This window comes from Anopheles gambiae, chromosome 2 (assembly GCF_943734735.2).
Source record: "Anopheles gambiae chromosome 2, idAnoGambNW_F1_1, whole genome shotgun sequence".
Lineage (NCBI taxonomy): Eukaryota > Metazoa > Arthropoda > Insecta > Diptera > Culicidae > Anopheles > Anopheles gambiae.
The window spans coordinates 30,657,063-30,681,961 of NC_064601.1; the positions used below are offsets into that span (position 1 = coordinate 30,657,063).

At 45.0% G+C, this 24,899-nt stretch overlaps 1 protein-coding gene across 5 annotated transcripts; it reads right to left on the reverse strand.

The window, feature by feature from the left end:
• Positions 1–321: 321 nt before the first annotated feature.
• LOC1272961 (tumor necrosis factor alpha-induced protein 8-like protein) lies at positions 322–24,001 on the reverse strand. Of its 5 annotated transcripts, XM_061652617.1 has the most exons (6): positions 23,647–23,828; positions 21,382–21,971; positions 4,260–4,574; positions 2,960–3,155; positions 2,303–2,457; positions 322–2,205 (listed from the first exon to the last, which is right to left on the reverse strand). In XM_061652617.1, exons 4-6 carry the CDS (start codon positions 2,970–2,972, stop codon positions 1,792–1,794), a joined length of 582 nt encoding a protein of 193 aa, XP_061508601.1. In that variant the 5' UTR covers positions 2,973–3,155; positions 4,260–4,574; positions 21,382–21,971; positions 23,647–23,828; the 3' UTR covers positions 322–1,791. The 5 variants fall into 5 exon arrangements, with proteins under 5 accessions (XP_061508601.1, XP_061508598.1, XP_061508600.1 ...); XM_061652614.1 differs by lacking the exons at positions 2,960–3,155; positions 23,647–23,828 and adding an exon at positions 23,934–24,001; XM_061652616.1 differs by lacking the exons at positions 2,960–3,155; positions 23,647–23,828 and adding an exon at positions 23,920–23,987.
• Positions 24,002–24,899: the final 898 nt, after the last annotated feature.

Here is a 24,899-nt window from a genome sequence, read left to right on the forward strand (position 1 = left end):
TCCTGTTGATAAGTGTTATAATGTTAGTTTTCTTTTCTCTTCTAAGTTGTTTTACGATGTAAAAAATGAATTTGTCTCTAAATTTGCGAAGACATCCCACAAAAGGTTGCCTGTTCGCAGCTTTAAATACGTTTTGAAATATTTCACGTATGGTGATGAAATATTTCATTTCAAATGTAGAGCAACGGAAAAACTTGTTTGAATGAACGGTTGAACCAAATCTTAACATTTTACTGGTTTCTAAAAAGCTTGGCATAGCAATTTCATTATGTTAGTGTTCTCAAGTAGTAACATGCTAAAGAAATAGTCAACAATGGTCGATTTTCTACGTGCCCATTCAAAATATCGTCGGTTTTATTTCAATTAATATCAACGGCTTTCCTTCCACGCCTACACACTTACACAAATGATGACAGTATTTTACACTGCCCATGCAATTCGTTCCATTTCCATAGCATCTGTTCATTAACATACAATAGCGCGTTCAAACACAGCAAACATGTTGCACAGCAAAACATTCAACAATTCCATTCAGCTTGTATTCGGTTCTGTATCTAACACAGCGACGCACGAGTTTAACATACGCACGGCTCTACCAGCGATCAAATGCCATCTCTAACGCTCCGCAATAATCCAGTACATTCGGAATTTTGTTCCTATTGGTTGTGTAGATTTTTCTAAGACTTGCTTCAGGTTGTGTTGTTGGTGCATTATGAATACGTTCTTATCTTGCTATATTTAGACAGCGTTCAGAATGGAATAGAGATTTGTGGTTTTGTGTTTTGCTAGTGTTTCAAAAGTGGTCATCAAAACTGGTCCTCACTGTGTTTTGTTTTAGCAGTGTAGTTGCTCGTCTAGTGATGTGTTTATATCTGCTAGCTGTGTGTATGTGTGAGATATGAATCGAAGTGAGGTCATACTGCCGTCGTGTGTTCTAGGGAGTTTCTTTACCCATTCTAGCCATTTTATGCGTAAGTTGTGCCATCCTTTCCATGATAATTGTGACGCCGATGTGTCATACTAGCAAAAGTGTGTAGAAGTGTTTCAATAGTAGCGCCAATAGTGCAAAGTCTACAATACTGCTTTCTCTATAACCGCGCTAACCATACGTACGTTATTATGCACTTCCCAAAAGCTCATCCACTCCGCCACTGACTTAATTGATATGGACAATTAACCTCACAATAAGTTGCTTGAGTATGTACTTCCTTTCTTTTAATACTTTTCTCTCTCTCTCTCTATCTCCCTTTTATTTATCCTACCACGCCTGTTCCTCGACCTTACCGAATGCAAAACAGGACACAAGCGTTAGTTGCTATGACTACGTAGCTATTCGAAAACTTAACTTAAATACGATCGTTGCATTAAATAAAAAGCTGAAATGTTTGCTTCGCTTTTCCCGTTTCCCATTTCCCCTCAGTAAATGTGTGACTTGCTTTTCGATTTGGGTTTGAAATTAATTATCCTTCTTGCTGCACTCGAACTCCCGTGCGCAGCTTTGGTGGCATCGATCGGCTCCCGCTCAACCGAGAAAAGCGGCCGACTCGCGACATGGGCGATGATGATCACGTTTGGTGATGATCTTCTGCTGCGGAAATCTAAAGCCTTGCGGTGCGGTGCGGTCATACACGATGGGTACAGTTTCAGAGGGGTGGGGTTTGCTTTCTACCCCACACCCCAAGAAGCTTCGTCGCTGGCAGCAGATGAAAGACATCTTTTTGTTCGACTTTTTGTTTCTTCTTCTTTCGAGAGCAACTTGCATGCAGACGGAGCCAAGGAATTTCCCCAGCATTAAATGTCTCCATTCTCCATCGCTTTGTTCAGATCGACCACTATCTTGTCCATGATTTCCCGGTACGGCGAGTCCTGCCGGAAGGCCGTCTCGAGCAGGGCGGAGTCAGCGAACGTGTCAAACACCTCGTCAATGCGGCCGAGCGATTTGTCCGTCAGGTGGCGCACCACGCACGAGCGCAACAGGCTGCGGCAGTCGGCGAGCGATTTCTGCAGATAGTTGAGATCGAAGCTGTAGTCCACCTCGTAGAAGGACAGGATCGCCATCTGGAGCGTTTGGAACTTGGTGCGGAACCGGTCCGCCTGGCGCAGCTCGTCCGCATTCAGCTGCCCGTTCCGGTGCAGGACGGCAATTTTGATCACGATTTTGATGATGTTCTTAACCAATCGTTCCGCATCCTTTTTGCTGCCGGTCTGTGAAGATGAGAAGAGAGACAGAGAGAAAGAGAGAGACCAGGAATTAGTGATGAGTTGTGGTGTCTTTCGCCTTCCAAGATTATCTTTTACTTACATGCACCTTTACCAACCGGTACACGTTGTCTAGAAGGGACGCGGTCGTACCGTCGATGAACACTTTAGCCACATTTTTGCTTGCCATCCGGGAGAGGATTTTCTTCTGCGCCCGCAGCCCAATGTCCTTCGCTTTGAAGGCATTATCCGTCATAACTGAAAGGCGAAGGAGAAAGAGACCGTTAGAGACGTTAGGCTGATACAGATGCAAGCCACCAAATCCGCTGTGCATCGAGGCCAACCAACGGCAGTCAAGTAGAGGCGTAGAGACTGCGAGACTATCAAACCTCCACAACTTTCTAGTCTATCTTCACCGCAAACAGACGTGTATCTTATCACCACAACAGTGTGTGTACAACAAGCAGAACCACATTTCCATCTCAGATGATTGTGCTGTGTTGGTCAACGCAACCACCAGCCAGTATCGCGGAATGATCACCCAACTCATGGGCCCAACGAAAGCTAATAACAGAGGCTTCGAGTGTGATTGTCGTGATTGCCGAAGTGATATCAATTTGGTTGATTGGTTTCCCTACTTTCTGATGCTGATTTGATGCTTTGTGGTTTTGTTTATTGGTTCGTTACACCACCAATGTACCGTTCACTTTTATTATTTCACCTGTTAGTGTACCGCGGCTTGGGTGAATTGTATACGTACCTGTATCGATCATTGTGCACGGTAAATGGTTTGGACGAGACCGCTTTGGACTTAGTAATTGAGTGAGTTTGCTCAACTTTTTGGATGACTTTTAATAGCTTCGTTTTGATAGTACCGATGAATAACATAAACAATGATTAAATCTGCATGCTAATGTTTTCAGTGCAAAATCAAAATAACAATACGATGAATTTTCCTGAAAGAATAAAAAGAAAAAATAGATAAAACAATAACTCGTAAATAAATGAAAAAAATCGATAAAAAGAAAATAATTTAGATATCAACTTACAAACAGAACATAAAACAATGATTAAAAAATAGAAAAGTGAAACAAGATAAAACTAAATAATGCACACAAACGCAATTAGTTCCTCCGTCTAGCCAAAGCAAGGTCTCGCGGTTAGTTATTTCCTTTCAACATGCGACAGTTATCCTTATCTCACGGCATCTAGCAAGAAAACCACCGCATTTCCATACCGTCTGGTTCCTCTCGAATGAGTACCATTTGCCTAGGTCACAGTGTCACCTGCTGTCAAAGGATATTTGACGGTCACACGCTACTAATGATATATTCATAACATAACACAAAGCCGTACGAAAAAAAGGGCAACAGAAAAGGGCCAATGCATTATGAAACAAATCGAAAAAATCTGCCCACAAGAAGAAGAAGATGGCTTTACTTATAGAGCCAGAATGCCTTAAACCGGGCACATTGGCAAGGACGAAATCGTTCACCCACGTGTCACCATTTAAGAGGATTAATGTTGCTGCTCCCTGGCCCCCGCCCTGCCCTGCTTGGCGGTTAACCTTTTTTTGAAATTAACCCTCCAAGAGTTTACCAATTTGTGCCACAGCCCGATCGTATTCATCCTTTTCGGGTAAGGCATGGACATTGCTCCCTTATTTGCTTTTCATTACCAACCGCTGCCCAACCGGTGGCGTATGGACAGACGACGGTAAGGATTACTGTGACGGTTCAAAGCGAAAAGCGAAGCCCAGTTTAGGAATGGGTTTGCTGCCCACCCCGGCAAAAGATGGACCGATGGCTTAATAAGCCTAGCGTGGTTGTCTTACCGCAATTGTTTGTGCTGCGGCGGTTCTGCTTGTAAGGGTGTTGTTGTCCATTTCCACTACCCTTTTGGGCGGAGGACAAAAGTTGAAGGAACGCACGCGTAAGCTTTTACACTTGATCCCCCGAACGGTTTGTCTTTGGATAAAGGTCCCCGAACGGAACAAGTTCATTCATCGCAGCCGTTTGCCAAGAAGCGTGTTTTGTTTTGGGGCGGGCAGAAATACTTACACAAACAGTTGGCACACTCGGCCGCGATGCGCTGGTAGACGATCCAGGTCTGCAGTTCGAGAATGCTGGCCGCGCTCATGTTGTACATGCTTTAGAAGGTTTTTATGCTAAAATTGGTTTCGTTTGGTGTCTGCTGATGTCCAGGTCCAGTTTCGTTTGATATTGATTGCTTTGCTCGAAGGTGAAGCTATATCAATGCATTTGTACTTTTGCACGGATGGATCGAAGGGCGGGCCCCCAGTTGTGATGGCTGGGATGGAGTGCGATTATTTCCAACAAATGTCCGTGTAAAGATGATTCACATTAAACATTGGTCTGCGAAATAGAAATAGAAAGGATGGCATGATAAAATTAGCAACTTTGCTGATACTGAGAAGAAGTTGTATGAATGTATTAAATTGTAAAAATATAATGTGAAACTCGGCAACATGTGCAGTCTGTACATTTTGTGCACAAAATATGAAAGTTTAATGGTAAGTTAGGCAGTCGGTGATAAATAACTCAATCCAACCTGAAAGCTGCTAATAAAATTTGCAATAAACGTGTTCGATGAAACTGTAACTTGCACATTTTAGTCGCCGCCCGCAGTACAAGCCGATGTACTAATAAATTGAATGGTTGCCGGCTGGGGCGCGTTTCACTTTCGCATGGGTTTGGCACACGAAACACGAGCACGAAACATGAGGAGAAAATCGATTTGATCATGGGCGCTACTTCTCTTTGATCTTTGGCACCGTGTATGGTCAAGGCGGTGGGGCTTTCCTTGGCATTTTTTGGGAGTGTGCGACGTAGTTTTGATAAATATTAATTAATCAATGTAGAAATTCGATCACACTATTCCCCTCCCTCCCTGGTTGTGCTGGTAAAATTGTAAATTTCTTAATTGACATCATGCACCAGTAGTTGGGTTGGTGTAATGGTTAGAAATTGTAAAATCACTGAATAAAGAGGGAAGCAAAAACACTTGCTCATATTACCATTTCTAGCGCTGCTGGTATTTTGTAATTCAAACCCTAGCTTTCTGAAAAAAAAAACAAACAAAACAAAACTGGACGCACTCTCTTTTCATTAAAGAAATTATCATTAACAAACATCAGCGCACGGTAGCTCCGCGCGCACCTTTTAAAGTGCGCGCCTGCACACCTCTTTTTGTCGACAGGCCATTGCCGCTCATCATTTCCATAATTCTCATCACCGTGTTATGTGTGTGCTCACTAAACGATTCCTCTTGTTTCGTTGACTCACACCTCACCAATGGACTTACGGACCGAGTGGTGGAAAGGTGACGAACGCGAACAACGATCCAAAGATGTGGCCCAGCGAAAGGAAGACATTAAATATGAGGCTTTCAACAGGGTTGAGACGCGCAGTGCAGCAGCTACCGGTGATGCACTTTGTTTTGCGTACAAAAAGATAGTTTTGAAAAAAAAAATCCTCAACTCTGCACAAAGAGTCTCTCTCGTCCTACCAGACAGGGTGCCACGTTTATCATGTTCGCGCTGCTGTTCAAGTAGCTGTTGTTATGATGATTTTTTTGTCTGCAAAACCATCATCTATCTCGCAGACATTGTTTGGTATTTTAATTTACAAACGGAAGCTAAGCCATCCCCGCGCGTGGTGTGTTCCGCTGTCGCCTTAAACACACACACAAAAAACCCCCAACATGACGTTAGTGTTTGGTCTTGCCAATCTACACATTCACCACCCCCATTTTTTGACATGAAAGAAATTTTAATGGAGTCACTTTTGCTGCTCCATCGTTGTTCTGCTGCTCCATTTGTGTGGCGTCCATTGGGACGCGTTGGGCTTGCGATGGTGTAATAAAAGGCACAATTTCATCCGTACCTCACTAGCATGTCGTTGTGTCTCGGTGTGCCTCTGTGTGTGTCTGTGTGTCGGTATGGGTTTTTGTCGTCACTTCAATTTTCCATCACAAAACAGTGGATGAATTGGTGCTGCTCACATTGTCAGCATGTGCTGTGGAGGAAAGTTTTCATAAGAGGGAGAGTGAGCTCCAGGGGCTGAACATTTGATCGAAAACGAACAACTTTCCCTATCGATCGTGAGAAGTGAGTGTGTGTGTATGCGAGAGAGAGAGAGAGAGGCGCTTGGAGGGAAATTGTCTGGCACGGACGGGCACATTTTCTGTTTATTAGTTTGATGTCTGTTGATGAAATTATTGACATGATCAATCATCGTAAGCGAATGCCTTGTGCTGGGAGGGCGGCACTCTGTATTAAAAGTGATCCTACATCACTGGTACGGTGGCCATCATTACGATGGCAGGGGGGTGGGGGGGGGGGGGGAGTTTTGATTTGATTTTGACTTCATAATATCACGTAACCAACCGTGACCAAGAAACAAGCAAACACGATATACAATGTGTTCGGTTCAGTACTTTTACGACCAAACTACCAACACCCATTTGCTTGACCAAAACCGGCAAAAAAGTAGATAGATTTGATGCAGCAGCATCTAATAATGGTGTCTCCAGTGGCTTCTCTGTTTATTTCATTACCATTCCCTGAGTGGCCCTTACTTTGTCTTCAGGCAGCACCCACAGTCCTATTCTCAGCTTTTCTCAACTTTCTACGACACAAACGATGGACGATGGACGAGGAAGGATTCGTGGAATTCGGGAATAATGGCGAAATTACATTCTTGCCATCCATTTTCGCCTAGAGTAGTGTACGGTTACAAATGTGCCTTTGGGGGTGAATTTATCACCCGCTGTGTCCATTTACAAGCAACGGCATGCTCTGGGAAAATAAACATTCTATCCAAAGAATTAAGAATAATTAGGGAAGTGAAAGGTTACGGGTACATCCTTTTTTCAGGGTAAGTTTTTCCCGCACGAAATATTCTTCCACCTCTTCGTTTTCACACGTCCATTGATCCTCAAAAAAACATTATTTCATCCCCGAGCCGTTTGCTGGTGGCGAGTTTTAAAGCGAAATGAACGAAAGTAAAGTTCCAAATGACTCCATCGGGAGTCATTCACCCGTAGAAGAACGGTCGTGCCAACCGAAATGGGGAAAAGTTTTTCGCTTATGTTTTCTTTCACTTTTTTTTTTTGGCAAATAACTGCCAAAAGGGTGAGTGTGTGTGTGTGTGTGGGTGGGTGTGTAAGCAGTGGTACGACTTTTGAACGTTCGCGGGAAGCCGAAAGGATGTCGCTTTTCAAGATTGCTTTACACTGTAGCCCACACAAATGTCACCGTTGGGTGCATTTAGAAAAACCCTTCTGCCACATCATACCGCAATCGCCAAGCAAAGCGATTCATTCTACCACAGCCACAGGCGTCAGTCGTTGGGAAGAAAGGATGATGTGCTGTGGAAGATCGGCTGAACATGTCTTCTTCAGACATTCCAGTACTCCAGCTCGTAACGGCAGGAAGAAGCCATTGTAATCAGGTCACTAGCAAGACTCGCAGTACGGAGATTGCATCTGGCGATAGATGGAAGAGAGTGGGCCGCTTGTTTTATGTTCCAAATTTCAATGCAACCATCTTCCTGGTCCGGTCACGTGTCACGAGCTTATTGCTTTGTTAACGCGGTGTATAAAGGCAGGGTAGGCGCAGCGAACCTTTTTTTTTCCAGCGACAGTTTCTATAGTTACTGCCGTGTAGGCAGGCAGCAAGTTTGTCTACCAAAGTGTGCCTCTCAAGGGCAGAAAATGTACTTGAACCCCGTGGCAAGCCGTTCTAAAGCGCCGAGGTTCAAAGAGTTTTCCACGTGCAGGGGAAAAGAATTGTGAAGAGCATCGAGAACGGGAAGATAAAGGGTGCTCACACACGAAAAGCGCAATGTAGACATAAATTGGAGCTGGAAAATGTGGCGTTGTGTGTACACGGGCCACACTAACGGCACGACACGTGATGTTAGAGTGTGCTGTTCGCTTTCAAGTTCCAGTACGCTGGGGAGTGCTGTGCTTTTAAGTGAGCGTGGATTTCCATGGTGGATTACTGCCGCCGTGGATGCTACACCAAGCATTGGGAGGAGATATTTTTGGCCAACCATATTTCATTAAAACATGGTTTTATTAACCTCAACTTGAGCCTTCCTTTTTTCTTGACATGAAAGGTACCGGCTTTGGGAGGACATTTATACTGCAAGATGGTGAGTAAATGAAAAGTGTGTCTTTATTTTTTTTACAAAAAATCAAATTTTAACCAAAATATCAAGCACGGAGAATAAAGAGAAGAATTCAATTATTGCGTAACGTAACTTATGGATGAGCCCCCTCAATTGCATCAAAAAAGGTACACACATCTGTTTAACATGAAATGGCCACTCTGATGGGACTTTGCAGACACGAGAATTCGTTGGTTCGAACGTCCGGAGGGGCCACATAGAAGCCCAGGGATGGAAACGAAGCCACAGTATGTAATCCACATGCACCGGTCGGTCCGGAAATCGGATCCCTTTTCCGGTTCCGGTGTTGTGTCAAGATGTACTCGCCACTAAAATGGTTCCAGTTGCTGGAAACGGAAACATGAGAGCTTACTTCACAACAACAACAACGGAACGGAAGAAAGAAGAGTGTTCTGGGGCACAGAGACAGCAGAAAATGGCAGACTCTCCGTCTCTCTTCCCTCGCGCCACCTCCCAACACACACCGTCCATGTGTACACACAAAATATATCCAGTTTCCAATAACGATGACGGAATAGCGATTAAAGGAATGCTTAACGGCATTCCAGACGTTCCTCAGGACCGGTTTTACAGGGCGGAGAGTGGGGCGTGTTCTTTTCTTCTTAAACCCACCAACGACCCCAGCTGACTGGCCGGCTGGCAGTTGTATCGAGCTCCGAACGGAGCGCTGCCGCGAAAACGTTCGTACGATAGCTTAGCGCAGGTTGATGACTGTGACGTGACACCGATGGTGAAGAAGCAGCCGCGATTTCTGCTGCTGCTGCTGCTGCTGGGCCCAACGCCACGCCACCGGAGGCATTAGCGGTAACGGTTATTGGCATATTTATAGCGCCAGATGACCCGGCCGGCCGGTCGAACTCACAGGTAAGGCAGGGAGGGAAGGGCGTATGCTGATAATCGGTTCGCTGCATTTTTAGGGCTTTGGAGCCGTTTTTTTGCTTTATGCCAACCTCCGGTGGGGAAATGGACGTGGCTGAATGTCTGAAGCATCGAGCCCACAAGTCCCACGATCATGACGATCGTGACACCGACCGACCGACCGACCAATGCTGGGGCCGAAGCATTCTAATAAAGCGATTACTGTCGCAGTGGTTTGCCAGATAGGCGGATTTTGTTGTGAAATTGTGTTCGAAAATGGGAAACAATGTTGTTTGCTTGTGTTAATGATGGAGGAGTTTGGTCATTTTATTTGATAGCCATTTCTTAATACTTTTGTTTGCTGTATTTAATCTACTTGTAATTGGAGGAGGGCATTGTTTTGCAAGCCTTTGTTTTTCATTCATAACTAGACATTTAATGAGGCAAGTATACAACAGACTACAACAGCATTTGATGTTAAATTTGCAGTGAAGAAATAGTTTTCAGAAGTATGAGCAGTTCTGGTGTATTCTTCATAATATTTTGGAGCAAATTCCATTACATTACATTCAAAGCTTACGCTTCGTTACAATGCCAAATAAATGTGAATCGTAAATAAAATTAATCTTTCTGCTCTGCTTAGCTTTTGTTTTGCAAAAACTTTGGCGGAAAAGAAAGAAAAAAGCTTGTTATAATGTGCTTTGTTTGCATAAATTTGCAATGCCGCTCATCACTTATCAAGGTAATTGAAAAAAAATCCGTTGGTTGAAAGCATCAGATATGCACAGCTTAAGTGTTTATACTTTAGATACGCATCAGGCGAACGGCGGAATCCCTATGACTACCACACACACAAAAAAAGCTTTCCTTTTCGCTTTGACCAAACACAACACAACAACAAAAATACAACCGTTCGGCTGAGCAAACGTTAATTAATTTGATTAGCAAATCTTCAAAAGCTCGCACACCGTATCGCGCCAAACTGTTTTCGACACTTACGCCATCATATTGCGCACACCGTTGGATGATATTTTTGCGCTCACAACAAGCACAGGCTTGTGTCTCGCGTTACATTAATTTGCACATTTTAGGCTGCTCGATGACCGGGACCGGTAGGCTAAACAAATAGGCTCAAAATTTACATTCGTGTCGGGGCCGCAGCTGACGAACGAAAGTTTAACGAAACCACCCGCCACACCGTGCAAACGTGTGCAACTCGCTACTACTACTCCTATGGCGGGTGTGATATGTTTAATCTTCAGGCGTTGGTGATTGATTCTACCTGCTGCCTAACGGTGCCTAACCAAATGAACTCCCAAAAACGCTACTCTTACTCTAACCCATTGAACCAAGGGCTGCGGGTTGAGCGTGATGTGGTAAACTTCCCACCAAATGTGCAACTGCCTGCGCACCGTCTCTACTACACGGCACCGTCGGAACACACTTTCACACAGCTGCAGGAATGTTTATGAAATTCCACCAACGGCAAAGAATTGCTTCGGCATTCGGCGTTGGGAATTGATCGGCAGATGCGTCGAATGTGGTGGCGAATGGGCGACGACTTTCAAACACAGATGCACCATATCTAGCGATGCACCTCAAGCAGCGAAACTGGAGATTATGTGACCGCAAGCGCGTGGTTTCGGTAGCGGCAACAGCAGCAGAGTTTGCCGTCTGCATATGTAATGGTGGTAGATGATGTTCATACGCGACTGTGAACCAAAGGGCGCCTGGTTGAGATAGATGACAGTGAAACAATGCGCTGGAATTTGCTTTCACACCACAATGTGTCGAGCTGCATAGCAATTGTTGCATCTTCACGACCGACGAGGCAAACCGTCGTGTCAGATCAATCGGCGAAGGGGTTTTTGTTGTATGTAAAACGCAACAAATGTTGTTATGCTAAAATTAATCATTTTTTGTATGAAACATCGTTCAAAACATCTCCAAACGAACACACAGTTTTTGCTTTTGGAACGGGTACAAAGTTTGATTAAAACCCGCCTCCCAATCGAAATACCGTTGAGACCTGTGCTAAGTTTCAACGCACACCACGGTCTCGCACGACCGGGCTTATGTGATGCATTTTAAGCTACTCAGAGCGCGTAGGCGAAGCAGAATTTCAAATTAGTTCATTAGCCCGCTCTCGCTGCTGCTGCTGCTGCTGCTAATGAGCTGGCGCGGTTTGCCGCGACGAACGAGCCGGTGAAATCGTTTATTTATCTATTTTCCAGTGCCAGTGCCACTCGGCGCTCGGTGTCTCGGATCTAATCTCGCCCGCTAATCCATCCATCCACGGTGCGGCGACGATTCGGGAGTGAGAAAGGTGTTGTTGTCTGTTCTGGCTGCATCACACGGATGTGTGAAATGATCTCTCTCGCTTTCCAGTCTATTCTAGTTTAAGACACAACATGCGTTGTAAATCTACACACAATACAAATCAGCAGCAGAATGCTAGCGGTGGTTCTAATGTTCTGGGTTGCGGGCATAGGCACAAGATCGTGCTGTGTTTCTAGAATGTACGCTCAGGTTTCGTTTGATTCGTACGCGAATGATAGGCGAGATGATGAATTCTATTCTGTTGTCGCATTAACCCTTCATGAGCTACGAAGTATTAAACCAAATGTAATTAAAATAGATGATTATGCCGGAAAATATATTCTAAGTATAAATAATAATTCTAATCACATTTCACTGTATCCATCTGTATAGAAATGTCTCAAGCATGACACATAAATGTTGTATAATAACCATGAACCATTGCAATTTTTTAGAATGTTATTGGGTTTTTACCAAAATTGATAAAAAGTTCAATTTCAATATGGTTTGAACGCTTTATATGCTTGAGCACGGAAAATCAAAGTGTATTTTCATCGCATTCACGCGACGACTGCATGAAGGCGGGGGTTTGTTTGGACAGGGAACTGATTTTTATTCTCGCATCGTCGATGAAGTAAACATTCATTTACATTTATCTTCCCGCCGCAAGACAAACCAACGGGTTTTGCGGTACGGGTTTTATCCCCAACTCCCCAACAGCTGCTCCCCAAGCACGCATAGACAAATCTTTCCCCAGACGGTTTGAGATTAAAACCGCAGCGAATACGAACGAGCAAGACGGAATAGGGTGTGAGAGGAAAATCAAAGTTTTTCTTGGAGTTTTCAATAATAAATTATGCTACCGGGGGGCTAGCTTCGGGACATTCGGGCAGTGTATCCCAAACAAAGACACAGCTTCCGGCGAGCCACAGCAAGACCGTGCCGCTGACCGACCAACCAACCGATCCCAGATTGGTTTTTTCTCCCCCCTCACATAATGGGAAATAGATAAAGGGGGTAACATTACCCCGGGGAAAGAAGTAGTAGTAGATAAACACGGCGGATAAGAATGGACCAGAAGCGGTCGAACGCTTGCTTGACCGAATCGATCCGAACGGTGAAGATATGGAAGGGAAAAGACAAATCTTCCAACGCTCGCGTTCGATCGGAGCCACTCGCCACCGCAATGGGTTAGGAAATCGTTAAGCAGTTGTTTACCTCGGAGCGTCTGGGGGATCTGGAACACGGCCCTGCTGTTGCCACGGTTTGTCGCCGTTCGGCTGGAGCCACCGTGATTGTTTTATCGTTACGATGGCCCGCGTGAAAGCAAACGGGAGGAAGTGAAACAAACCGAAACTGAACGAAGAAGAAGCGAAAGAAATACATCAACGATCGCACTAAACTATTGATCAAATTGTACGAGACAGAGTGTGCTCTTGTCACTCTGGTCTTAGTGCTGCTGCTGCTGCTACCACTATTACTACTCTATTACAAATTCTCATTCGCCGTGAAACAAGTGCATCGATCCACAGCACTGCCGCGGAACGCGTTACAGTGAGGCACAATTTTAAACAACACCTAGCGAGAATTAAACTATGAATGAAGCCATCAATCTTGTGACAGTACGAGCGGTACGGGAACGCTACTTATGAAGCAAATATTTCCTGCAAATTCTATTTTTCGAATACGTGTGAGATCTGTGAGAATCTATTCCCTGCTATCGGTCTCAAGCTGGACGATCACGCGATTGCGCGTGCGCTCGCGCTGCATTTCGCGCTGCATTCGTTATGCAGTTTTGGTGTGCTGTGATCGTAATGGCATGCCTTTCGTCATGCATTACAAAACACTTACAATCTGAAGCGGTGCGAAGCGTCGTGGAAACCACTACCGCGATGCACGATGGAGCAAGATGCGTTTTAGCAAGAGACGGTTGATTTTGTTGGGCGTTTTGGTGGGTTTATCGGTCTGGGAAACCGTGGTTTGATTTTTTTACGGCAGAAGTAATGTTAGAATTGGATGTTTTTTGTGTGTGTATGTTTTTTTATGATCACTGTGAGTAAAATTTCACACAAACACACTCATACCGAGGCCCCACAATAATTCGGTTCCATACGATGGATTTATATTTGAAGCTTGCTGGCTATAAATCTCGCACAGTAGCACTAAGTCTTGAAAGTGTTGGGCCTCAGGTGGCACACTAGCAGGAAAAAAACGAACGAAAGGAACCACATTTGGTCGTGTCACCCACGTAAAAGCATGAAATTCCCATTTTCGTCCCGTCAAAAATCGGAGCGTCTGGAGTGGAAGCTTCGGAACTATTCGATCCATTACGCTTGGGATCAAAGCGGAAAACGGTGGCAAAGTAGAAAATTGGCTTTTCTTCCTTATCGTTCTTATTCAGAAAAAAAACAATCTCCATTTGTGACAAATGGCAAAAAGGTTACAACACGAAAATGTGTGTGTTGCTGCCCCCATGCTGCCCATTTCAGGGGTTTGCGTTTGGCGCACAACTTGCGCACTGCCCAAAATCCCATGTCATGGCGCTTGGGTTCCACTGTGAGCTGGGCCAGGCTGTCACGGGTCGCCAAAAAGGTGCAAAAGCGTACCTTGCCAGCCCATACCCATCCGCCCGTTCCAACTGGTTGGGTTCGGCCTTGTGTGGGAGGCTTTTGGAGAAGGCTGAACAAGAAACGACAAAAAAAGAAGAAGCTTGAACTTGAGCGAAACCTTCCACCGGTCTGTGTGTTGTTTGAGGTGCGGTGCGTGTGCGGTTGACAGCGAAACTGTGAGCTTGTGGGTGATCGTTACCGACCCAACCGTTACCGGTATGTTAGCTTGCCATGCTTAATACTTGCGAACAGAAATGCGCTCGAAATTTGTTTCACCCAGCGGGCGGTGATGGAGGTGTCGTTTGCGTGTGCTTCAGTTACTTACTTTATCCATTACATGATAAACATATGAACAATGATCATTATTATAAAAACTGTTCCATTTTATTGGGGTAGAAAAAAATGAACAGTTTCTTAATAGCCCAAAAAACAGCACACACTTTTTTGAATTATTAATAGAGGGAAGGAGGAAAGCAAAACCGACACGAATCCAATTTCCAGTCCTGCAATGCCCTGCCCTGCGCATGTACTGGTTAATTAGAAAGATTATCACGGAGATGCTAATGATGTGGTAATGATGCAATCTAGCCCGCGCTTCGGCTGAAATTCACATCAGCCGTAAATGTTGGAGCATCAGCGCACATATCCTCCGGCTGACGCACACAGATTGGACCATTGAAGCAAGCGAAACGTGCTTCATGCTATGGCTATAGCGTACAGGCATAGCATAAGGCCGTTGTCCCATCAAAGTCCCTTGAACACGAGGCGCATGCAAAACTGTTTCATGATACACTGAAAGGCGCAAAAAAAACTGTAGTACATAATAGTGATGTACTCTGCGGAGCGCACCCACGACTCCGATCCGACTCCGACTATTATTAGTTAGATTCTGACTCCAGCAAAATAGAACCACAAAATCCGCCCAGTATCGGAGTCGCCCGGAGTCGTCCGGAGCAGTTGGAGTCGTTCGGAGTCGTTCGGAGTCGTTCGGAGTCGTTAAGAGTCGTTAGGAGTCGTTAGGAGTCGTTCGAAGTCGTTCAGAGTCGTTCGGAGTCGTTCGGAGTCGTTCGAAGTCGGAGTCGTCCAGAGGCACTTCGTATATTGGCTTTTGTTTCGAAGGCCGTCTCCGAACGACTCCAACTCCGAACGACTCCAGACGACTCCGGACGACTCCGACTTTGAATGACTCCGGGCAGCTCCGGACGACTCCGGACGACTCCGGACGACTCATAAGGACTCCGGACGACTCCGGACGACTCATAAGGACTCCGGACGACTCCGGACGACTCATAACGACTCCGGACCTCCAAGGCAGGGCGGACCTACCTTCCGGAGTCAAATCCGAATTTATCGGAGTCGAATTGGAGTCGACTCCGGATTTTTGCTAGCTTTACCCATCACTAGTACACATGCCCGGAGTTGACAGATTCTTGTAATTGGAATGGCTCATGGTTTAAATTCCAGTTTTCCATTGATTTGCCAATTAAAGTGAAATAATTTTAGTAGCGTAATAAACACACTGCTCATTGCTCCTAGTCGAACACCTTAAGGGGAATATTAATTTGCGAGTTTTGCAATTGTTTTTCTGCTTCTGTTTATATACTCATCGCGCGGAAAGTTTTTGCTTTTCAATGAGTCGCTGCTAAACAGCACAACTTTGCAAATCCCTATCGCGCGCAAACACTTGCGTACTCAAATAAACGCTACGCCAAGGCACGCAAAGGATATCGCGCTAAAGTCGAGTCGTCGTTAAAAATGGCACAATCAACGTGATAATGAGATCCGCTTCCCTCTCTGCCCTCTATTACCTTTACCTCTCCCTGAGGGTGGATAATACGAAGGACAAAAGCAAAACAAATTTCATGGTTCGTGCAAAAAAGTCAATTTTGCTTGCTGTCTTCCCTTCGTTCGGGGGACCGGAGACGGTGTTACCGTTTTTATCCCGGTGCTTATGCTGCTGGTAGCAAAAGGCACCATTTAGAGTCGCTCGCTCGATGACTGGTGCTAAAAATATCAACCAACAACACGCCACAAACACAGTTGCCGCCCTCAACGACACATCGCTGGTGGACGATTTTCGATGGCGCACTGTTCTGTTGCTTGGGTTGCTTCCAATTTTCTTTGATGATATTCCAACGATATCCGTCCAGCGCTTGACCACAACAATTCATCATTGAGTAGAAAAAGCGCCCGGGACGGTGGTGGCCATCGAACGGCTATGGTGAGCCGGTGGGATCAATACACGGATCCGAAGCAATCCGGCCGGCGAACTAGAACCAAGACCGCAACGCTGCTTGGGGGGAGGTCGGAGCTAAGGAGCCAACATTTCCAAGCTTTTCCATCGCCCTCGAACTATCGATTTCGTTCAAGGACCCCGGGTTGCCCTGGCGATTGTTTGGTACCTGTCTATTTGAGCCCGATGTAAAAAGCACCAAATACTGGACGGACAAGTAGTATGTGTTGCGTGTGAGTGTTTGAGTGCTTGTGTGTTGGAACCACTGGCGAAAGTTCGTCCATCGGGTTTTCATCGGCTGACCTTATACCCTCCAAAAGCCATGGAGCAGTCCCCCCCCCCCTGGCCCAACCAGGGCGGAGGAGTTTTAGAATCGATTTTCCCCTCCAATCGCTGGCTTAAAGGTAGCCCGAAAGCAAGAAGGACGATGGTGAAATCTATGCGTTCCACACCATGTTGGGGGAATGGATGTTTCGCAGCACGGTTAGAGGTCAGGGCGAACGTAATCACCTCTCATAAATGAACGAAAATATCGTTAGCAGAGTAGTACGATAGGGACTGATGATAATGATGTGGATGATGATGATGATGATGGCACAACATGAATGTTTGACGTTTTTGACGGACAGCCCGGAATGGTAGTGTGACATGATGGCGTGTTATTTTTTGTGCTGATTTTTGCTGGCCCATTTACACCCATGATAAGGATATACTGGTTTATGTAGGGTGTGTGATTTTTGGACACTATTTTTGAGTAGCGATAAATTGAATGATCGTTAGGCAGGATGCTGGCATCATTTATGAACCGTAGACTTTGCACCAAGTGGATCGTTTTATGATTTTGGAGCGTTTTAAAGTCAAAATTGATTATTCAATTTTTATCCCTGTTTTATGGATATTAATGACAATAATAATAAAAAATATTATTATTATTACTTCAATTTGAGACGGTCCCGTGGTACAGTTGTCAACTCGAACGACACAATAACATGCCCGTCTTGGGTTCCTGCCTAGAATTGACTGTCTCCCCGTAGCAAGGATTGACTATCCGGCTACGTGGTAATGAATTAAGTCTCGAAAGCCTGTATAGGCCGGCATGTCTCCGTTACGCCAAGGACGTTACGCCAAATAGATGAAGAAGAAGACTTCAATTTGAATAAATACATTGACAGTCACGTCGGGCCTACACAAGCATTGTAGACTAATAAAGCACCACGCTATCGGATAGTCACAATTCTTTGTTACGGACTGGAGAGCGATCGAGATTGGGCAACTATCATATATGTGCTTTCTCACTTATGCACTTCTATTGATATCCAAGTAGCGTACTAGTCCGATGCAGTTTATTGTAGCTCGCCTTACAGCAACTCCTAAGCGGCAGCATACAACACGCTTTTATGCATTTTTCTTTTTTTGTTTTTTTCAATACATTCATGATTCAATGCTCTGCACGCTAAGCATATCACCGGCACGCGAACCACACATGACGTGCTGGGTGTTTTTATGTTGTATTATGCTTCATAAATTGCAACATGCACTAAGCCGCAATAATGGCACAAGTAGCGATACATAAGATGCACATGGCACATACATTGCTTGTTTTTTTTTGTCATACAATTCACATTAATTGTCTTGAATGAGACTGTGAGACAACTGAGCTACTGCATTAGCGCCGTGTGTTTTGCACTGGTCTAGCCCTGTGTCACTGTGTCCACTCCATCACTCAAAGCTGAGCGCGCAAATGCACACATCCTACTGCATTTTTAATCCCCCTTACTCTTGCTCTTCCTTCCATTCGGTCTATGCACTTCCATTAGAACCATCATTCTACCAGCCATCATTCATTCATAAGAGAGCACCTTCAGGCACCGGTGCTGCTGCTGCTGCTGCTGCTGATGCGAACGGCGGGGCTGCATCGTACAGGAGAGTGTGGAGTAACCCTTTTACCGGTCGCTAAATTTAGCGCCTCAAACACAAACTGTGTAGCCCAACCGCGTCCAGAAAGAAGCCAAAGCCAAAGCAACCGAGCGCAAATCGATCCGTTTGGGGGTAGGTGCGCGTCACCGTCCACTGTTGGTGGGCCCGGTCAACTTGTTTTAGTAGCAGCGGCAAAAAAATAAACAAGCGCCCTCGGCCGCTTTGAATGGCGCAAGTAAAATGCGAAAAGCGTACGTAAAAATGGTCCCCAACCATACCATGCATCATTTGGCTTACTTGTTTTTCGGTTGGTGTGTGACTTTTCATTCTGCTTCGTTGCTTTTTCGATGCTGCAGCTCCGGATGGTGGATTGGTAAAGCAGTGGGCGAAAAGGATATGATGGAATGGCATTAAACATTTACACCACGAATTATAAACGCACGCACGCACGGAAAGGAAAGGACACATACTCCGAGCCGTGTTTGTTCCGTGTTTTTCTTGGGAAATCTATTTCCAGAAGGGTAAAACGCGCACTGCCGAAAAAGGGAAAAGGTCCTTGCCTGGGTTGTCGTTCTAAAAACTGTCCCCAATAAGGAACCTTTCCTTAAGTACTGCCGGTATGATCGGGTGAAACATTTCGTTTCCTGAAGGCGAAAACTTGACGCAAACATTAGTGAACCATGCGTGTCACTTTCCTGTTTCATTATTCATCCAAAAGGGTTTGTGTTAAACTTTATATTTAAAAAAAAAAATGTACGTCTAACTCAGTGCAAAACACACGCACAAACACAATTTCTTCTACTTCTCACAATCGCGGACGTGTAAAAATCAATTCCCAACCTAAACCCAAGCGCGTCCTACCAATTCCCTAGCTTTTACAACCGTACCATTTCCGTTATGAATGGGTCGTTAAATATGTATAAGGTCTGTACGTGCGTGTGCGTGGCTGCGTTGGACGAGAGCAAATTTCCGCCCGGAACAGGATGCGTATTGTCCTTTGCTGGCGATGGAGCATAAAAACCAAACCCCGCACCAGCAGACGTCAATGACGAAGAGAAATAAATTCGCGCACATTCACATCCTTTTTATTGCGGAACCATTTTTTTTTTATTTTTGTTTTTGCTTTTCGGTTCACAACCCCTCGAGGGTAAATGGTGTACCTTTGTTTTGCGTTATTTTTTCTACAACTGCGTATTTGTTTATTTTTTATAGGATTTCTGGTATTTTGCATGTTTTTAAGCAGTGTTGCGTAAAGGATCCACTGCCACGCGCGTCTCGGTTAGCATCGGAGACGGTGTTTTCTTCCTCTGTGCATTAACATTTCTCTATCGAGATGTTTTTATGCTGCCCAAAGCAGTGCAAATGGAATAAATCATTACCCTGATGATGATAAAAACGATCATAATCATCGTCATTTTATGTGCCCGAGCATTAAGATCACATAAACGCACGCGTGGAAGAGAAATGATGGCAGTGTTAATTATTATAATCTGGAATTTTCTTCTTTTCGTCTTTGGGGCATACTTTGTGCGCGCGTGAGAGAGAGAGATAGAGAACCACAAAATATGATTCATTGCTAAATGTGTTTTACTGCAACACGTTTCGTCGAAAGGAAATGATTACCGATGGTCTGTGGTGATGCGGCAGTGCGGCAGCGTCCAGAAGGTGGTGAATGACTCAACTGTCATCGGGAGGAGACCTCGGCAGTAAGATCTAACTTACAGCGCTTAACACACCCGTCATCATCGTTGGGTATGCTTGTATGCTCAACTCGTCCCCAGGTCGGCATGAGTCTCTCTCGGGGATAGTTGAACGAATTGACCCTGACGGTGACTACACACAGGCACAAACAAACAAAAATGCGTCACTTTCAACGTACTTAGAAAGTTTGCTCCAGGTTGATCGTTTAGTGCTGTTCGCGGAGTTTGTTTGCGGGCTGGGGCAAGACGCATCTTATCTAAACTGTCTTCATTCCACCAATGTCTTCACATCGTTTGTCATATTTGTTTGCGCTATGACAACCCTCTTCCAGGAGAGCTCGGTGTATTGGTGTTTGTGTGTGCCCACTGCTGTTGAATGTAAGTGGTGGATGGACGGAATTTCTGCTGATAAGAATACCCTATCCACATTCGATAACAGTGTGTTGAGGTTGTAAACCGAACAGGTTGTTGAGGGAACAGGGACCAGCAAATCAATCGCCACTCTGTGCACTTTGTACCTCTTAAACTTTCAATCAAAAGAATGTGATAGCGCTGGCATTAAATTTAACAGTTTGTGTGAATTTTAAAAAGGATGGCAAAATGGACCTGGCAAGACAAGCATCGTCCACAATCCACTTACTATGTGTGGCATCAGCAATCTGTTTTGGCTGCACATGCATTGAACGAAACGAAAAGAGCGAACGAAGCGAGCGTAAGTGCATTGGCACCACCGAACGTGATGCATATGGATCAAATGCATCAAGCGAAGAATTTATCCACCCGTCCTGACACCGTTTCAGCCCCCTCCCCCCCACTTTATCGCTTCCCCTTGCTGAATTCTAGCGACTTCTCAGTCTAGTCGTGACGAGGTCGAGCTGCGTTCGTTCTACCAGATGACTGCAGCAATTCGTGATCGTCGTTTCAAAGAATGTTCGTTGTTGCTTCACAGCTGCTTCCTGTTCCAAGCTGGGGTTCTCGGGGAAGCGCGAGCACACGTGTTCCGGTTGAGCGCACACATACACTCACACACACACATACACACATGGTGCAAGCCGGTAAGCCGTTGTATGAAAGATGGGATTTTGAAATAGGAAGGGTCGAAAGACATTAATGAAAGTGTCTGGAGACATACGAAGGAAACACATCTTGAATAGTGTGTCTTAAAGTTTTAAGAAAAGTGTATGTTAGATTCTTTTGTAAAGCAAATTAAAAAAAAATACCCAAAAGGATAACAATCAATCTACAAACAAACAGAAGCTTCTATTTTACATTAGGCAATGTTTGGACTTAAAGTACCTAAATTAAAGCGTTCTCGTAAGGAGCAAACTTACCCAACTGTAGGCCTAGGATCGTTGACCGAGAAAGAAAAAAAACACAGCAGAATCGACCGCAAGACACAATGATTCTTCTTGACCCGCCAGTTTCTTGACACCCGGTTCCAGCTGACACCGTTGGCCGTCGGCCTTTCTGCCTTGTTGCGTTGTTGTTTTGGCGGTTATTAATCGATATCCTTTTTTCACTTCTCTTCTACACACAGGCACGCATACACCGTGCCGCTCTGTATTACACGCACCAATACCGGCACGCACGCACTCACACAAACACTCTATTGGAGGGAGTTTGCTTCTCGCACTCGCTCGCGCCTAGCTCAAGGACGAACACTGTGGCCAGCTGCTGCTGCTGCTGCTGCTATGACTGGGCAGGTGCTGATTGTACGGCACACGACACAAACTTACGCACACACACACACCGAGGGATAAAAGGACGAACTGCTGACAAACGCCACCCGTTGCGCCTGTTGGGTTCGTTTTCCTGGTCACACAGCGGCGCCTGACCGAGCGATCCCGGCTACAGTATAGTGAACACACTTTAACGGAAATTCGATTTCCTACGCGCAGAAGATGATGGCCAGCTGTGGATGCTTTAGAGATAGGAATGATTGAATTTATTACCCCTGAAAAAAGCTGTTTTACACTCAATTTACAATGCACAAGCGGTTCGTTGTGATGTGATGGGATGCTGCAAGGAAGCGGACGTTGCGAACAGTTGACCTACTTTTCTCTACCCAGCTCGCACCCGAACCTTGCACAAGATGTTTGTTTATCCCCCTCCACACCAACACACGAAAGCCCCAGAGCAGTAGGCTATGCGCACACCTCGCGGTCATTAGGCAATTCGCGCGCGAGTTTATTCAATGACGAGAGGTGGGGAAGGAGAAAAACAAAAATCAACACCAACAATCATTCCCGCTTCGTCTTAAGGTTGCGACAAAAATCAACTTTTTCCCATGCAATGTGACTTCATCAGCATCGGGGGTGCCGTCCAACCGTCCACCATCGTGACCATGGTGATGCTGCTGCTGCTGCGTGTTGGATTGGATGGGATGGATGGTGATTGTTGGGTTTGTTTCGTTTGGACCGAGCTAGCCGGCCAACCGTGGGAAGGGAACTTGGGCCAATCGACGGCCCGTAGGCTGTAGTTGAAGATTTTGTCACACTGGCAGCATGGCAAGACAACTTGCACCACTGACCCGGGGGCCGGTTCGAAATTAATTATTGCTCAACCGACCGCTGACCAACCGACGTCCAGTTGACAAACGAGGGGAGAGGGAGTTAAGCGGAAGGGGAGCAGACTAACACATGGGATCTGATGACCGTTTGTAAAATGCTAATTACACCAGATGAAGCGTGAAAGGTAATAAAAAATCCCCCCCCCCCCCTCGATTGGCGTTTCTGGCAGGCACGCAAACCACACCCTGGCGGTGTCGCGTGAGCTGGTGCCGTACGGAAACTTCGCCATCGTGTGTAACTATGGTTTTACCCAGCCAAGCGAGCCATCAATTAAGATTAATAAATTCATCAACCTACCAGCGCCTGGTTGACGCAGGAAAAACGTATGCTTTAACAACACTGGAAGTTCCATTCCCGCGGAGAGAAAAAAAGCAGCAACATCAGCAAAATGTAAAACAAATTCCTGCCAAGTACAGTTCGTTCTCCCGCCAAGGACATCATATGTTGGTGGGGGGGATACGATACGCGTCTACTCACACACACACACACATACACATACACGTCAGTACGTTTCGCACAGCAGCAGCTTGTGTATTGGTGCACCAGAGCTGTTCCGGGCCAAGCCTTCCCCACGGTCATAACAAATCTAATACGACACCGCCGTTCGTCGCCTCTGGTCTGCTCCGTTCCTACCGCTTTGGGCTGCTTTTACTGCAATTTTCCGCCCAGCAATTTCCACGCTCTGTGTACGTTTCTGGTGGAACTCTCTCTGGCACAGAGAGCAAGCAGTGTGTAGCGAGACACACAGATATATACCACCGGTTGCATGGTCCTGTGGCCAAGCCTTCGCTTTTCTTCTCCCGTACACGCTTGTGCATGTTGTGTATGCGTGCCAGGGTTTTCCTCCGAATGGCAACGAAAACGTAACGTTTTTTTTTTTTTTGCGTTTACTATCGGCGACGACGCGTTCCATCATCCATCGTCAGCCTTAGTACCACCACACCACCACCACCATCATCACCAGCACTACTGCTGTGTTTAACGATCTTTTGCATGTTTTATACTTGTCGTATATGTTTCACTCACAAACACTGTTTTTTTGTAGTTGTTGTTGCGTATAAGAATATTTCCCTTTCCACGGACACTGTGCAAACACGCGATTCGGTGAGTCAGCAGCCATCAACAGTCGACACGCACGGCACAGTTCAAAGATGTTTGCTATTTCTTTACTTTTCTTGGTAATCAGTAGTATTGGTATTAAATTCGAAACACACTTCACTGCATCGTAAATTCTTACCAATTATTTATCCTATTTTTTTTTAAATATAGAATAGCAATTCATAACACAGCTTCACGTACGCGAACGAACTTACTATTGCGGATACGTAGCGACGTTCTGCACGTCCGAGCGCTTCGAGTGACGGGAGAGAATTGATGTTGCTGCTCTTTGTGCGCGGTCAGCGAGCATGAGCAAGCGTTTCCCTCTGGCGTTATGTACGTAACGGTAGGACGGAAGCAGCGTTACATTCAACCGAAAAAAAAAAATCTGTGACCAATGACATCACAGGCTTTTGTAAATCACGATTATTCAGGTCCTTTTTATAAATAATTTTCACCATAGTTTAAAGCAAAAAAACAAAGAATAAAATTTATTCTTGCTTATAAGGTAACTGTACCAGTTTTCGGCACGCTAGTGCAGCAATTTCACAAAAACTGCTCACAAATAAACATTTTTTATTATTTTTCATGAAAGTGATGTTATTCTGGTTGATAAACTATCATAATATGTTACACTATTTTTTATTTGCCGGTTCAAAGCCCTTTTTCATAAATATTCGTAAAAATGCAAACATTGCTTTTGCTCCTATTTTCGGCAATTTGTTCCTATTTTCGGCAGGTTGTGTTCCTATGTGTTCGGCAGTGCGAATACGGGTCAGAAAATGTTATTATCTATGTAAATATGTACAAAAAATGTTTAAAGCAATTTTACACTCTTACTTTCCTAATACTGATGTTAAAAAGCACTTTAATTAATAATTTTATGTTGCTTATTTTGGCCCGTTTTGACAGCCATTTTGATGCGACGTTTAAACAGAGCAGCCATTGACAGTTTGATGGTTATAGCGTACGGTGCGAATTGGCTTAAAAATATTTATTTTTCTCTTAAGTTAGTGCATTTTTTGTCGTAAAATTGGTGATATTTGGTACAAGAAAGGTCATATTATGTATCGACATACGCATTGTAGTGTTCTGATCAATTTTAAAAGGAATATTCAGCCAAATTCAAAGTGTGTTATTGTTCCGAGTTTCGGCAGGAGCCCACTACATTGAGCTGTCAA

Excerpts from the sequence above, each read along its gene's own strand:
- LOC1272961 (XM_061652614.1), bottom strand. The coding sequence starts at position 4,347 with ATGTACAACATGAGCGCGGCCAGCATTCTCGAACTGCAGACCTGGATC. Across the intron at positions 2,458-4,259 it reads CGAGTGTGCCAACTGTTTGT|TTATGACGGATAATGCCTTC; the intron begins GTAAGTATTTCT and ends TTCGCCTTTCAG. Across the intron at positions 2,206-2,302 it reads ACCGGTTGGTAAAGGTGCAT|ACCGGCAGCAAAAAGGATGC; the intron begins GTAAGTAAAAGA and ends TCATCTTCACAG.